Source organism: Neopelma chrysocephalum, unplaced genomic scaffold (genome assembly GCF_003984885.1).
Source record: "Neopelma chrysocephalum unplaced genomic scaffold, ASM398488v2 Primary Assembly neopelma1_89794, whole genome shotgun sequence".
NCBI classification, from domain to species: Eukaryota; Metazoa; Chordata; class Aves; order Passeriformes; family Pipridae; genus Neopelma; species Neopelma chrysocephalum.
In genome coordinates this window covers 62,681-79,291 of record NW_020918716.1, presented here as the reverse complement: position 1 = coordinate 79,291, position 16,611 = coordinate 62,681, and the positions used below count along the sequence as shown (strand labels likewise).

At 49.6% G+C, this 16,611-nt stretch overlaps 1 protein-coding gene across 1 annotated transcript; it reads left to right on the top strand.

Moving 5' to 3' along the window:
• The first annotated feature begins 6,603 nt into the window (after nucleotides 1–6,603).
• Nucleotides 6,604–11,856, top strand: HEMGN (hemogen). Its single transcript, XM_027707115.1, has 4 exons — nucleotides 6,604–6,806; nucleotides 9,223–9,316; nucleotides 9,735–10,036; nucleotides 11,185–11,856. Exons 1-4 carry the CDS (start codon nucleotides 6,725–6,727, stop codon nucleotides 11,292–11,294), a joined length of 588 nt encoding a protein of 195 aa, XP_027562916.1. The 5' UTR covers nucleotides 6,604–6,724; the 3' UTR covers nucleotides 11,295–11,856.
• Nucleotides 11,857–16,611: the final 4,755 nt, after the last annotated feature.

Sequence of the window (16,611 nt, the reverse complement as noted above, 5' to 3'; positions counted from 1 at the left end):
GCTGGAGCCACCAGATGGGACACTGCAGCACCATAATGCACAACAAAGCCATTGCTGACAGATTTAATGCTGCACCAGGAAATAGTACTGAGGAGCATAAAACAGCCATACTCAGTCAGATGGATTGCATCCACCATTTTCTGTCCCAGAGGCAGCTGCTGTCATCAAAAGTTTTCTCTCCTTAAAAAGTTCTTTACCAGGCTGAAAAGTCCTAGCCCAGCTCAGGGTTGTTTTAAAAGCTTTGATCGTCCCTGTTTTCCTTTCCTGGACCCTTTCCACTTCTGCAGAGGAGGAGACACAGCTTGCCCACCCGTCCATGGCTGCTGCTATTACACCACTTGCTCATTTGCCCTGAGGCTCTGCAAGCCTCTTTTTCTCTTTTCTGTCCTCAGGTAGCAAGGGAGAGGTGCTCTGGCTGTGTGTGCTGCTCTCTGCATTGCCAGGTCTTCTCTGCAGACCTTGGTGTCTCCTGTGCACCATAGGGAAGGGCTTTGGTGGGGTTATGACCCCCAAAACACTTCCACGGTGAACAACACGAATGTACGGCTCACTTCTGTCCTGGGGTTTTCTGCTCCTGCTGCTGCCAACCCAGCCACAGGCAGGATGTATTTGGGCAGCTCTATCCCAGCTTTCTGCCAGGGCTGAGGGGGAGGTTATGCCCAGCTTAGCATGGTGCATGACTGGGACCCATTCTCCTCCCAGAGTGGCTGGAGGTCACCAGTATCTCAGCCCCACGCCATGGCTCAAGCTGCACAGGCAGAGTGGCTGCAGCCCATCTCATATTCCCTGAGAGCCACATCTATTTATGTGCAGAGGCTAGGAAAAAACAACACAAACAGTCCAGAGGCTCTTCTGAAGAGGGAAACCACATGCCTCCAGCACAACGTGGAGTGTTTATTCAGAAACTGCAGAACCAAAGCACACACTTATAGGTCAGACCTGCAAGGTTAGAGCATGGGCAGCCACAGGACACTGTCAGTGTTGACTCTACACACAGCAAATTCAGAGGTACCAGTCCTCCCCAGGGACTGGTGGATTTGCCTGTTTATTTCACGTGGCTCAAAAGCAAGCTGCAGAGCAAGGGGAGGATGACGGGAATGGTTTAACACCACCACAGACCTCAGGGCCTGTGCAAGACCAGCCTGGTGCAGAGAGCCTGACTCTGAAGACTGGCAGATCTGTGGCTGGCAAGGTCAGGTGAGGCTCAGGAGGCAGCTGATGCACAGCAAAATGCCTGCAATGCCCTGATCTGTGCCAGAGGGTATGAATGTGGATTTGCACTTCTGCATACAGTTTTACCTGTTCAATTTATCCACCCGTTTCCCATCTTTTGATGTTTCAATCAAGGCAGGAAGAGGAAGGGATTATCTGTTTTCACAAGCACCATAGTTTGTCACACAGAACAACTGGTAGTTGGGCTCCCAGAGAAGTGTGTTGCAACCAGAAAGTTGCCTCCCAATGTGCCTCAAGTCAGGGAGTGAAGGACAAGCCTGCAAGTTTGTCAGATAAAAGTAGAAGTACCCTGATACTGTGCTAGGGTGGCAGTGGTGTAGCTTCCCCAGCTGCCCACGTTGATCCCTCAGATAACCCTGGGCTCAGGGCTGCACCCATGACTGCAGGGAGGGATATTTGTGTCTCTGGATATTTCCTTGCAGTAGCACTGCCAGATAGGGGAAAGAGAGATACACTGGAGGGTCATGAAGACCTTTGACTTATACATAGATCCAAAGCCTAGCGTTGTCAGGTCTACAGTGACAGCAGTCCCACCAGTATCAGGAGAGAGGCCCAGTGGCAGGATCCAGTCCTAGGTTCAGTTGTCCCTTGGACAAAACTTTTGAAAGCTATGTCATGGACTGGCAATGGTGAGATGTACTCAAGGTTGTGGGTGTTCCCCTACCAAGCAGCTCCAGTGACACTTGAGGAGTCTGTGACACTGGAGATGCTCAGGTTGCTGAACACCTAGTTGAATTCTTCCAGGTCCTTGTTTAAAAACTGGATACATCAGTGGAGGTGGTCCAGGGCTAGATGAACTGAAATGTGGAGTGAAAGAGGAGGGAAGCAGTACCTGGCACACTGTAAAGTGTCCAGCTGCAACAGTTCATGCAACCGAGACTGGCCAGAAATTTTAACCTAGTTTCACAAATTCATTCATAACAAAGGGGAGGCAGCTTTGGCCACATCTGCTAGGGAGCTCTGATGAAGAAGACATCAGTGCATTGCTAGTGCTGGTGGGGCACAGGGAGGCAGCGCTGGGCTCTAAAGTGAGCCCAGTGCCATTGTGGCTGAGACTCTGCTTCTTCAGAGCATAGATAACTCAAAACTAGGCAGTGGGGTCTGTAATTTCCATGTTTTTAGCTATTTTCAAAGCCTTCCCATGGGATAATAAAATCACTTCCTTGGGATTTAAAGTAAGTTACACACAAGAGACAAATCTCTTACAGAGAGTTCGGTCCCAAGAGATGCAAGCACAAGCTCTGTAAGATTTTAACACCCATCTATTTTGCATTAAACACCTCTAAAGACTCTGGGGGGCACAGTGGCTCTTTCTTGTACAAGTGCTCCCTTCAAAGTAGAAGATGGAGAATGGAGAAACATTCACAGCACCAGCTCTGCAGTATCATCTGCAATATTTTGCTGAGTCAAGAGTCACTTATCAGACCTCACCAGGCTTTGGAGTGACTGAGCAGATGATGGGTGTGAGAAGCTGAGTTAGCCACGGTCTGAGCACGCACCCAGTTCCTGTGGAGCAGTGAAACACACAGGGATTTCCACTCTTTCTTCCATGTTTCATATCACCTGCAAGCAGCCCAAAATATAGGATCATAGAATAATTTAGGTTGGAAAAGACCCTTAAGATCATGAAATCCAACCACTAATCCAGCACTGTCATGTCCAGCACTAAACCATGTCCCTAAGCACCACATCTACATGTCTTTTAAATACCTCCAGGGATGGTGAGTCCACCACTGCCCTAGGCAGCCTGTTCCAGTGTTTAACAGCCCTTTCAGGGCAGAACTTTCTCCTGATACCCCATCTAAACGTCCTCCAGAGCAATATGGGGTCATTTCCTCTTGTTATATCACTTGTTATTTGGCAGAAGAGATGGACCCCCACCTGTCTAAAATCTACTTTCAGGTAGCTGTACAGAGCAATAAGATCTCCCCTCAGGTTCCTTTCTGTCAAGCTCAACACCCACAGCTCCCTTAGCTTCACAGGACTTGTTTTCTAGACCCTTTACCAGCATCACTGCTCTCCTTTGAACACACTCCAGCGTCACAATTTCTGCACCTGGGACAGGGAAACCCTGGTTGTGTGTATAGACTGAGGAATGAGAGGCTGGAGAGCAGCACTGTGGAAAGGGACCTGGGGGTCCTGGTCGATGGCAAGTTGAATGTGAGTCAGCAGTGCCCTGGCAGCCAGGAGGGCCAACCCCATCCTGGGGGGCATCAGGCACAGCATCACCAGCCGGTCCAGGGAGGGGATTGTCCTGCTCTGCTCTGACCTGGAGTGGCCTCACCTTGAATATTATGTGCAGTTTTGGGTGCTACAATATAAGAATGATATTAAGCCATGAGAGAGTGTCCAAAGGAGGGCCATGAGGATGATGAAGGATCTGGAGGGGAAGCTGTATGAGGAGTGGCTGAGGGCACTTGGTTTGTTCAGCCTGGAGAAGAGGAGACCGAGGGGAGACCTCACTGAGGTTTTAACATCCTCATGAGGGGAAGCAGAGGGCCAGGTACAGATCTCTTCACTCTCGTGACCAGTGACAGGACTTGAGGAAATGACATGAAGCTGAGTCAGGGGAGGTTTAGGTTGGATATTATAAAAAGGTTTTTCACGCAGAGGGTGGTTGGGCACTGGAACTGGCTCCCCAGGAAAATGGTCACAGCACCAAGCCTGCCAGAGTTCAAGAAGCATTTGGACAATGCTTTCAGGCACATGGTGGGATTCTTGTGGTGTTCTGTGCAGGACCAAGAGTTAAACTTGATGATCCTGATGTGTCCCTTCCAACTCAGCACAATCTATGATCCTATGTGTTTGTTGTAGTGAGGGACCCAAAAAAGAACACAATGTTCAAGGTCTGATATGTTTCTCTCCTCCACAAGCAATGCCTTTGCACAGTAAAGCATCCTGAAGGATACAGTTTTCCAATGTTTGCATGACCAGGGTGGCCTCAGGGCTGTGCAGCCTCACACAGTGCTGGAACAAGGACACCCCCACCAGCTTGGGACACCCTGCCTTCACTTATGACTGAGATACAAGAAACTACTCTGAATGACTTGGAAGCCTCACATCTCTTTATGCCATCCATGTTCCTGGCCCACCCTCCCGTATCAGAGCGTTCCCATATCTGCTCTGCTGCCACCACCCTGCTGCTTCTTTTGGGGCTGTTAGACCTACCCCACCTCTGTGGAGGTACCACGTAATCTGTAGTGGACAGAGGGCAGGAGCCATAGAGCGAAGTGGTAACTCGGGATAAGCAGAAAGGCAACAGAGATGACCATGGACACCCAGGGTTACATCCTAAGACACCCACATGCATGAAGTTTCAAGCCCTGGAGTTTCCAGGGACCTAGAGAGAGATCCCTCTGAGAGCAAATGATGTACATTAAAAATAGAAAAGACTGGCAGAGACTGGAGGCAGGCCAGATTGTCTCTTTCCTGAGGAGCTGCTCTGCTTCAGGGCAAGTCTTGAGACTGTTCAAGGAGGTGGGATCATCCCTGCTGTGAAAGGCAGGCAATTCCCAGAGGACCTGGGGGTACAAGAACACTGTCAGGTTCTTCCACCAACTTTTGAGCCACTTTGAGTTCATGGGGGGCAGGGAGGGAAGGGATAAGGAGTGCAAGCACCTCACCAGTGCATAAGTAGTTGAGTGTCTCATAGAGATTGTCTACTCTTTTATATGGTTCCGAATCATGGGTCATCTACCGCCACCACCTGCGTCTCCTAGAACGCTTCCATCAACGCTGCCTCCGTACAATCCTTAACATCCATTGGTCAGACTATGTGACCAATACATCTGTTCTTGAACAGGCAGCAATTACGAGTATTGAGGCCATGTTGCTGAGAACGCAACTGCGATGGGCAGGGCACGTCTCTAGGATGAAGGACCACCCACCGCCTCCCTAAGATCCTGCTCTATGGTGAACTTGCCACTGGCTGCCGCAAGAGAGGAGCTCCAAAGAAAAGATACAAGGACTCCCTGAAGCAACAACTCAGCCTTGGGCATATTGATCACCATAACTGGTCCACTCTGGCCTCTAATCGGGAGGCCTGGAGACAGACCATTTATAACACTGCTGATGCTTTTGAGAAAGCACGCAGGATCACTCTTGAGGAGAAAAGACAACGCAGAAAGAATCGAACCTTGCAGAATATACCATCTAAGGAGTCTTTCTGCTGTGTCTTTTGCAACCGGACCTGCCTTTCTCGTATTGGCCTTTTCAGCCACCAACGCGCTTGCATGAAAAATGGGTAGAGCCCTTCCCAAATCTTCGTTCGCGAAGCCTAGCCATGTGAAATGTCTCATAGAGAAAAGTGTTGGTAGAAACTGAATCCCAAATACCCTGGCACTGAGTGCATTAGAAGCTGGGTAAAGAGGTGTCTGTGGTCCATCAGAGTTGTTATACACAATATAATCTTAAGCCTTTCTGCGCTATCCTGATGTGAGAAACTTCGAAGGCAGTTTTCAGGGGAGGCCAGGATTGCTGCCTCATCTCACATGCACTGACCTAGGGACCTGGCCATTCCCACAGAACAGGGAACAGGCTCTCGGCATCAAAGCTATTGCACCAAGCAGAAGCTTCTCCTTGGCAGCTGTACTGGCCCTGCAGATGGTCCTACAGAGGTTGCATGAGGCTGCATGCTGTGCAGGCCTGGGGCTGCGATGGGCAACAGGGAGCTAGGAACAACTGCTAAAGGAAATCATCCTGTGGGAGCAAGGGACCAGCTGGGTCTTCTCACTGTTTCCACTGGAGCTGCCCATTGCCCTCCTGCTTCATGAATGAAGCGCTTTGCTCACAGCCTCAGTCCACTGGACCAGCAAGTCATTGGGAAGTCCTCAACATGCACAGACAGGTATGGATTTATTATTCTGTCTAGATTTCCCAGGAAGGTGGTGTAGCCCTTGGACAGGTAACACGACTTTGGCAGTCTCTGTCCTTAGGGGTTTCCAAAGAATATGACAACACAGCCATCCTGACCTCATGCAGCAGACAGTCCTAGTGCGAGGGGAGCTGGAGGATGTCCTTTTCCAGCACTGCCACGGTCCTATGCAAACACCTTTCAGACAGCATACATCCCATTTCAGACCTCTCAAAGGGTCCTCAAGGACTAACAACACCTCCTTGTATCTCATTCTGGAAACCAGCAGTGAGGCAATGCTGCATCCTGGCCTGCCATGCAACATCTGTCCACCATAAAGGAGAGCATTTGAGTCACACTTTAGCAGCAGTGAGTGTAAATTTCCTATCCAAAGTGGAATTATTTACAGTATAAAAACACTAACATGTTTTGCAATCCACACAGTAGATCCTCGAAGAGACTCTCACACCTTTGCACTCCGATAAGAAGAATATTATTACCCTCCCAGTGGCCTGGACAGATAAGAGGTTTAGGGCGGGCAGTCTGCATTTTTTTCAAGCTCTCATTATGCTGCACCAGTATCTCCAGATGCCTTCTCCAGGGAACTAAGCTGCTTTCTGTTTAAAACTGCAAAGAGCAATGGAGAGTTTAAGCAAAGACCATCCTTCTCCGGATTCTTCCCTGCCACGCTCTGCAGCCCGTAAGGAGTATGCTGTGCCAGGTAATGATGAGACCATTCCTAACTTGAGTTTTCGGAGAGAGGAGAGAATTATCTTTGTCACCAGTGGTTTCGAAAATAGGAGCTAATAATTACTAGTTTATGCTTGGGGGTGGAGGATGCACATTTAACTGCAAGTGTATGTGTCTTTTTACATGTTATATTTCAGATCACAAAGGCAGAAACACATGTAAAGGCTTTTCAACTCTAAGTCCCTCAGGCAGCATCAATAAATTGTCTGCAGACTGGCAATATTGTCTCATTGTTCTTATAGCTTGATTTTTTTCTTTTCATTTAATCTCTGTGCCTTTATGTCTTCTAGTGAACGATTTTTCATCAGGATGGGTATGTTTTACTGTGATCTTTCCTGCCTAGTGCTGGCAGGTGACTGACAGCTTTGGAGCTCTTGTGGGAGTGCTTTCTTGGACCAGTTAGAAATTAATGAGGGGTGTTTGCTTAGAATGGCCTGGGAGAGAGACTGATTACAAGCAGCTAAAAAATGCTTTTACAGCTCACAGTACATTTCGAAGGGAAAAGAAAGTTATCTTGGCTGCAAATGGGATGTGCAAGGGATTACAGACTTCAGTAGCTGAACTGAAGCCCTCTGCAGATGCTTCTACTGCAACTTGTAGCCTCATCTTCCCTGGCAGCTTCCTGAGTTTTGCTATGTGGATGGCAGAGCCATCTCCTGCCGGCTGAGCACTACTACCTCTGATACTGCTTTATGTTGGGGAAAAACCTCCCATTTCTCTTTGAGTTACTCTCAACTTCCCTGGACAGGGTCCTGGACAGTATGATGTAATGTTAAAGTTGACTCTGCTTTGATGGCACAGAGATGACTATAAATCTTCTTCAAGTTAAATTTCTGCAAGATTATAATTAATTATCGGAAGTGTCTTGTGTAAAGATCTACTTTGGGTAGAGGCTGTCTCCTGCTGTCAGTTTTGCTTTTTTCTGTCCTGGACTACAGTTTTTCTTGCATGTAACAGACACCTGGGATAAAGAGCTATAGTTCCAGCTCAGCCTCGGAAGTCCTTTTCATCTTGCCAATTCTCCCATCTGATCAAGGGAATGACAAAATGACCATTTTCACTGATTTGATCTAATACTTTAGTGTGAGCTGAGGCTTTTTGTGAAAAGAGATGGATCTGATTACATCTAAAAGAAGCAAGTCACAGTTTTGCTTTTTCATTGTGTGGGTTTTGTTGAAACTATGAAAATCAATTCTTTTGTGATCTCTTCAGTATACAGGTGGGAAGAATTTCCTCTCCCTCCAGGAGTCAGTGAAGTGGTGTTGCCCTTTGTCTCATGGGATTGTTCTCATGCTACTTGATTTGAGCCAGGTTTTTATTATCATAGCTTGGAGTCCAAGCTAGAAAACTCAAGCTGACTGGATCAGAAACCATAGGACCTATTGCCACATCATCAGGGATGCTGTCTGTTAGAGCAGAGACATGGAGAGGTGAAGTTCAGACTGTTCACCAGGCTGGTCTTTGCCTTAGGAAGCCATTTGGAACCCTTTGTAGTCAGTGAAATGGGCACAGCTCAGCTTGGCCTAGGAAGGCATGTCACAGGGTGACTGGGATCTGGGGGGTGCTCCTCTCTGCTGGTGGCTGTAGGTAACCTGCACATCTTGGCCAAATGGTAAAGCCAGCACTGGAGCTTTCTCACATCAGTTAGTCTTTCTTCAGCTTTGCCATGGTCTTCTGCAATCCAGCTTGGGGCTGTTTGTGTGGTCTTTGGGACCAGTCTTCTCACCCCCAGCAGAGTGTACTAGCCCTGTCTTGGTCCCTGGTCTCTCTTGGTCTGGTCTACAGGGTCTCAGCCTAATACACATGAGCACCTGTGCAGGGGGAAGGCTGTGCCCTCTGGCTCACGCTCTCGCCCTCACAGAGCTGCTCCTATGTTGTAGAACTGGCTGTTCTGCCATCCAAGGCTGTCTCCTCAGTTAGTTAGATAAGCATCTTATTTTCAGCAGTGGCCAGTTGCAGCTGCCTGGGAAAAAGGGTAACAATGAAGCAAACATAAAGAATTATCTTGCAGTCTGTAGTGATGTCTGATCAAAGGATTTCATACTTCCCTTTGTGGCACAGGAAGCCTGCCCCATGCTTCCATCAGGCCCCAGTACAGTAGGGGAGTAGGTTGGACAAGGGTCACCCCAAGACTGCAGCAGCAGAATGAAAATTGCAACTAGATAGAAATTTAGAGCAATTTGCAGCTAGGAGCCTGGGAGCTTTGGGTGCTGTGTCATCAGATCCTCCCCACTGAGGCTGTGCTGGAAGTATAGCACCCAAGCAGTTTTGTATCAAGACCCAAAAAAAGCATGGCCCCTTGCATCAGTGCTCTAGCACCGGGCAGGGAAGGATCAAATTGTGCCCTTGGTCAGAATATCATATTAGCACCCAATTTATCCCTGCAGATGTCATCATAACGCATCGCTTGAGGGACCGGGAGCTGCTCAGAAAAAGAAAAGCAGAAGCCCTGGAGAAAGATTCGACTCAGTGGGTTCTGAGGTAAATCTTGCTTTTGGTTTGGAATTGTTTTTGTGGTGCACTTAACCTGAGTCCAAGCATGGCAGCCCAGCCTCTGCATCTTCACCCAAGGACAGAGCCATCAGTCCGCAGGGGGGAAAGGTGACCTGCAGCCAGCAGCTGGTAGGCAGGGATTAATGGGGGGTGTGGGTTATGTAGGTGGCTGGTTGGCTGGCAAGCAAACCTCAAAAAAAGTGTGGGGCTGGCAAAACATTTGATGCACAAGCTCTTGCCCACTGGTGCAGCCACAGGTGGCTGTCATGCCAGGCTCAGGAGACACTTCTGCTGGGATGAACTGGGTCACAATAACAACAGAGGACCTGGCAAAGCAGCCCTGGGGCAGGAGGGAAAGTCCTCTGCCCTACTCCCAAGTCTTCACCCGTGTGAAACCCCCTGGCAGGGTGCATAAGAACCAACAGCAAAAGAGAGGCAGAGGAGCCAAAAGAGGACGGGGCCGTCAGCCGGAGGTGAGGGCCACCCTGGACCCAGAAACAACCACAGACCCCCAGCCTGAGCTGCAGGAGGAGCCTGAACCAGTGCACTCTGAGCCAGCATTGCCTGAACCAGTGCACTCTGAGCCAGCACTGCCTGAACCAGTGTATCAAGAACAGCTGCCCATGCTGAGCATCCACATCCCGGTCAGTGGGATGCAACCAGTAGCAGTGGGAGGGGAGCCAGCAGCCAGGAACTTGGATCCTGCAGGTGAGTTGCCACAGAGCTGCTGACCCTATGGTGGCTTGGGGGGCAGTACAGTGCTGCCTCTGGAGAACTGTCAGCCAAGGTGGCCCACCTCATCAACAATCATCCCACAGCACCTCTAGGGCATGGGTTCCTTCCCCACCAAACGTTACTTGGGTAGCTCTGAAAGGGTGGGGGACATGTTGAGGCTGGGGGGGACAGATTGTGCTCTCTAAGTCACAGGGAGAGGCAAAAAGTCTGCTATTGTCTGCTAGAGTCATTGGGATGGGGTCTGCGGTCCCTGGCTCTAAACAATAGCTCCCTGTCCTAAGAACACTTCTGTGGCTCTGCCAAGAGCCACGTCAGGGCAGAGATGCTGTGTAGAGAAGATGCTGTTTCTTGAGGTCAGAGCTGTTCAGGGAAAGCCAAAGTCTGGGCATGCTCTGTCCACAGTCCACCCAGTTTCAGGACTGACACCGGAGTGGTGGGGAGGGAAGAGTGGGCACTAGGGCAAAGGGCAGGTGTCTACAGGCAATTACACCTTCAAAACCTGCCAGGACTGAGGCATGGAGGGCACTAAGCTGGTCTGAGTGGCAGACTGGTGTCTGGGCTCGAGAAATCCATTTACAGCTAATGCAGCAGGAGTTGCTCCCAGATCTGGCTTTGTTAAGTGTAGAGCACATTTACTTACAGCAGCCAATGGGCCCAGTATGCAGGTTGCTTCATAACCAGGAAAACCTAGATCTGCTTCAGAGGAGGTGAGCACCCTCTGACCCCCAATTACTACATTCCTAGCAATGTCTGTGCCAGCAGGGAAGAAAAGGCCTCTTGCTGCAAGGCATACAGTGCCCTCAATGCCACAGAAAACTTCCATTCTGCCTCCTGAGGCCTGAGGCTGACTGTGGCACATCACACCAGTGCAGCTTCCAGCCCGGAGGTCTTGAAACAGGCAACCATCAAGCTTGTGTTTATTTGCCTCCTGCCTTTAAACCCACCAGGGCTTTACCCTATCCAACTCCACTCCACAACTGGGACTGCCTTTGAAAGGCAGGCAGTCCATCTGGAGCTACCAAACACACAGTTACAAGAGACCGACCTTGGGGGCTTTAGCATGGGACAGAGGGAAAACACATGAGAGACCCCAGTATGAAATGATCTTACATGCATTGTAGGTGAAGAGGAGGTGGTGAAACCAACAGAAGCAGAAATACTGGAAGATTTCAATACTCCTCTGGAAAACGACCACCAGGATAACGAATTCAACGCACATGTTCTGTATTAATCTCAAATCTTCGTTCGCGAAGCCTAGCCATGATGATCTGTATTAATTTTCTGATTGATTGGGGATTTTCCTTATTTTGACTCCTGCCTCACAAACTCTGATAAATACTGCAGCAGCTTCTTTCTTGTTAGTCATAAAGCCCACACTCTCCTTGTCACTCTGCTTTCTATGACTCTTTCAGGTTACAGTGTGGTCAACTGTACAGAGGCAGTCCTTTGGGAGTTGCCTGCTGCCTGTGGCTTATGAGCCCCCTGCTCTCTCTGCAGAAAGGTTGTCTCATTCAGGCCCACAGAAGGCTTTGTGGTGTCCTGCCACAACACAGGTTAAGCATACAGTCCAGCATCCATCCTTCTGAAAGCCATTTCTGATTTGCATAAATATGAGTGACACTGCAAACCTGAAACCCAGTATGATTTTTAGTCAGATGGAGCTGCACACCTTGGGTTTTTTCCTGCATCCCTGAAGCCATACATCCCTTTCTGCTTCTATTTTCAGTCTGAAGGTCTTTCTCAAGGTCAGTTTTCCTCTGCAAAAAACAATAAAATTGTTTCACTAAAGCCTGGAATGCTTTTTGTTTTCAGTTTCCGGGCAGCTTCACTCTGACCTTGCTGAGCCACCATGTAAGGAAAACAAAAGATGGTTAAAAACAGCTGAGTGCGACAGGCTGAAATTTGGCTGAATCATCACTTTTATCAGGGAAATGCCATTTGGGGTAAAGAGAGGAACCACTCTGTACAGCCACTGTGTTCCTGGCTCCCCAGTCATGCAAATAGGATTTTTCCTGAAGCCAGGAAGGAATGGGGCATCCTCCCTCTCCCCACGTTTTGGGTCTTGGGGTCTTTGCTTGTGTGCACAGCAGGGGAAGTGGCTCTCTTACATTCCTGTAATATCCTGACACAGAGGGTCCTTCTCCTCTTGAGGTGGAGTGGAGGTCATATTGCCATTACCTGACTTACCAAGGGCCTGTCTCCCAGAGCACAGGGCTGGCCAGGCCTTGAGATCACTCTTGATTTGGGGGATTTTTTAATGGCTCCAGAGATGTTGCTGCTGCTGTTCAGGCTCTGCATCACGGCACGTGTGACAAGTCACTGGTGACGCCAGTCACAGTCTCTCCAGTGACAGGATGGACACCCTTGACTCCCACCCCTGTTCTGCTCCCAGGGATGTCACATGAGGGGCTCTTAGCACAGCCTCTCCACGCTGGAATCCTGGGATGACCTCTGCAGGTACACTGCCAGAAGCTCTACAGCACATGGTGGGTGGCAAAGCAGAAAGCATCCAGCAGCTCCGTAACCAAGCACATGCAGCCCACTCCCTATGGGCAGCTCCTGGAGGGATGGGACCCCTACACAGGTATCTTGGCACTGTTTTGGTCTCCACAGACATACCAGCTAACAAAAGGTCTCACTCTCTCTTTGAGTAACTGATACTGGTGGGAGCAGAGCAAGATCTCTCACCTTCTGCCATGAACCACCCAAACCTCATCCGCAATCCCAAACAGGTAAGGTACAACAGGGAGGGCTTGTGGAAGCCCTGCAGCATGGAGGGAGCTTGTGGCTGGGAGGTATGCTGATCCTAGGCCAAGGCACTGGGTGAAGGCAGCTGAGGCTGCACTGGCCTGAGGTGGAACCAGAGGCAGGAGGTCATGATAGGGTTGAACACCGTCACAAAACTGGTGCTGGGGTCCTCCTGCGAGTGTGGTGCCCACACCACATTGCAGGGGGGCTGGGCTGTGGCTGCTGCCAGGCAGGCCAGGAGACCCTTCCACCTGCTGGAGCCCCACCTGGTGGGGACCAGCAAGAGCCAGTGCCTCTTCCCAGCTCTCCAATCCTCTGTAGTGCTCACAGGAAGGGGGAATCAGCCATGCTGCCCACTCCACATCTGCAGACATTTAGACTCTCCTGGTTTCCAAACCTCCTTAGATTTTGGGGAGAAGAAACTTCTGGGAGGTTTTAGACTCATCTTACAGCTCACATCAATTAGGGAGGGCACAAAAATCCTATATTCTGCCTTCTCCAATGTGAAGAGGAGCTGCAGGAGGTGGTAAAGGTCTGTCAGGGTGAGGTCTCTGTGAACACAGAGCAACACTCACTGCTGAAATACACGTGGGCAGCAGTGCCAATCCTTGCACTGCAGGGGCTGGAGAGCTCCCTGTGGCCAGAGGTGTGCAGGAACCAGAGAAAACATCTCTGTCTATCTCTGTGGAGATGCCTTTGATGTCCAGGAAGTCCTGGAATCATTCCAGGAAATGCACACTTTTACAGATGCTCTTTATCTAACTGGCTTGTTTGGCAGACATTAAGAAAAGGTGTGCCCGCAAACAATCAATCTTATCAGAAAAAAGATAAAGCCATCCTTATCAGCACTTTCACTCACCGTGCACTGCTTCCTTCTCTGATTAGAGGACAGATAATAGAGCTCTTGCTCACAAGGATGGAGTTCAGGTGTGAAGCTGTACACATGGGGGTCTACATGTATCTCTGAGGTAGGTCCTGCTGCCTGAATAGAGGGGATGGGCTGGCAAGGGTGGATGTATCTAGAGGAGGGAAGTTGCTGTTTTGTGGATGCAACAAATCACCTTCTCCCTCCCTTCCCTCCTTCCCGAGTCCAAGGGAGATGTCTTTACCCAGGGCCATTAATAGAGTGTCAGACAAAAAAAATGTTCCCCCTCTGGGATGACAACTGTGATCTGGGTCTGCCATGAAGGGGAAGGCTGGGGGAGGTCAGAGACCTTTAACTGACTGTAGCCTTCTTCATGATGAAGAGCAGATGATGGGTGCAGGGAAATGGATGCTGAGCCATGGGGCCAGCACAGGGAGCCAGGTTAGTGCCTGACACAGTGATCCTTGCTGTGCTGTATGGTGACAAGGCTGCCTGAGGCCCTTCCAGGATGCTCTCTCCTGCTTCCTGAGGCACAAAACCAAGGCATGTTGTGATGTGTAGTGGACATGACCACTGTGGTTGTCTCCTCACTTGTGAGGTTCAGCTTGATGTTGGTTAATATCAACTGGGCAGGGCTGAACATGCTGCTGTGAGCTTATCTCAGGGCCATGGATCCTGTCCCCACATCCTGAAGAGTGTGACATCCTGAGTGCTGACAGTCACAGCTATGACAGGACAGCTAAGGAGAGGGAACCTGATATCATGTCCAGGAGAACCAGACTCTCCTCTTTCCACTGCCTTTCAATATCCCTTCAGGAAACACACTTCCAGCTCTGTGGGAGAAGGGAGGTTGTTTGGTTTGTGCACCCTGGCTTCCCACTTCTCAAATTGCTCTTGTGACACAGGGTCCCCCACATCTGCAGAAAGTCAGGGGTGATTTGTGGCAGGTTGTTGCTCATGGGTGATGTTTTGAGCCAGGAAGGTCTTCTGGTCCTTAGCAGAAGTGAAGTCATAGCTAAGCCTCAGCAGAAAGAAGTGGGCAAGCAACTTAGGGCCAGAGGCTACCAAAGCTCAGTAAAAAGCCATTCCCAAAGGATCCTGGTCTTGCAGAGATAAGAAAAACTTGCTGATTAATTTACTAATATTGACTTTAAGCAGTAAATCCTGGAGACTGCAAATACCCACTCCCTCTTTGGCCACCATTTCCTGCTCAGAGTTTGTTAGCTCTGATCCTTCCCATTCTGTGTTCACCATTTCAATAAATACCCCTCTAAAACTACCAGGGCTGAGAGATTAGGGCTGTGTGTCCAGCTCCAGTACTCCACCACCTGGCCTGACTCTCCTGTTTCATATAACTTTAGAAAAAGTTAAATGAGGAGAAATCTCTGGAGATGTTGAATCCAACCCCTGCTCAAAGCATGGCTAACTCTGACCAGAATACTTTGGGCTTTCTCCAAACAAGTGTTGATCATTTCCAAGATGTGAGATCACCCCTCCCTTTTTCCCATCCCAGGGCTGTCCCACTCTCAGGCAAAGAGGGTTTCTCCTTCTGTCCCACCAGACTTACCCTCAGCACAGCTTTAGTTCCTTGCCTCTTGCACTTCAGGGAAGACTCCAGCTCCATCTTCTCTTTAATCCTCTTTAGGACTGCAAGTTAGACTCCATGCTCACCTGCTCTCCATGAGAACAAACCCGATTCCCTCAGCCTGTCCTGTGCACCAGCTCCCTGCCTCAATGGCCTTAGCTCAGCTTACTCATAAGAATGTCTTTTTTTGTACTAGGTTACTCTAATAGACACAGTATTCCAGGTGTGGGCTCATCCACATCTGGCAGGGGGAATGGCCACTTGCCCAAACCCCCTGCCTGAAATTCAGTCCATCTGGATGGACCTGGGGTGTTGAGATGGCCGTGATTTTGTCTCCCTTGGACATCCTGAGGTTTGCACTGACACAACACGGAAAATGCAAAGAAACCAGGATACAGCTTGAGTGGCAAACAACGCGATCTGAGCTTTGTAGCCTTAAAAACGATCCTTTTTTTCAACCCTCTCCTCTCCACACCACCTTCCGCAGAATTTGCGAAAGCACCGAAACGCAGCTTGTGCCTATTAATCACGTGCCCCTGGACGTGGCTGCTTGTCTGTCCAAACTCTGACCGCAGGCTGAAGGTGCAGCTCTCGTGCTGCGCCTCCGTAGCCCAGCACTGCGACCTGCGAAAGAACGAGCCACCCGTTCGCAGGGACCCAAGCGGGTCGCTTTGCGTTTCCAGCGGCTCTCCTCGTTCCTCGCTCGCTCCCTCCCGCCCGATCCCGCAGTGCTCCCTAGCGGCAGCACCGAATTGTACGGGCTGAAAAGGACGTTAAAAAATCATCTCTTTTCCCCCAGATCAGGTTGCTCAGAGCCCCGCCCAGCCTGGCCTTGAACACTTGCAGGCACGGGGCATCCACAGCTTCTCTAGGCAACCTCTTCCAGTGTCTCATCACCCTCACAGTAAAAAATTTCTTCCTAATACCTAACCTAAATCTACCCTCCTTCACCTTAAAGCCATTGCCCCTTGTCCTAGCTCATGCTCTTGTCAGAAGTCCCTCTCCAACCTTTCTGTAGGCCCCCTTGAGTACTGGAAGGTGCTATAAGGTCTCCCCAAATACATTCGATCTTCCTGGATTCAAGCCTAGCTCTGGTTGTAGCAGAGAGGTAATATATCTTGCTTAAGTGGGAAGACTTGAAACCATTTTCCCTGCTTGCTTCAAGTGGGCCTTTCTTTTGCCTTTCCTCTAGAAGGGAAGGGGTGGAGAAAACCTCCACGAAGGCAAAATACAGAAGACAGTACCCAAGAAGGAAAACCTCTTCGTATTTTTTTAAACAAATGTGTCCTGCATAAAGGTCCAAGCCCTGAATCATCCCCTTCTTCCTCTGTGAAAAAGCCACCAATATCA

Coding starts and splice junctions, on each gene's coding strand:
- HEMGN (XM_027707115.1), top strand. CDS start 6,725: ATGGAGAGTTTAAGCAAAGACCATCCTTCTCCGGATTCTTCCCTGCCA. Junction 6,807..9,222: donor TAAGGAGTATGCTGTGCCAG/GTAATGATGAGA, acceptor TTATCCCTGCAG/ATGTCATCATAACGCATCGC. Junction 10,037..11,184: donor CAGGAACTTGGATCCTGCAG/GTGAGTTGCCAC, acceptor CATGCATTGTAG/GTGAAGAGGAGGTGGTGAAA.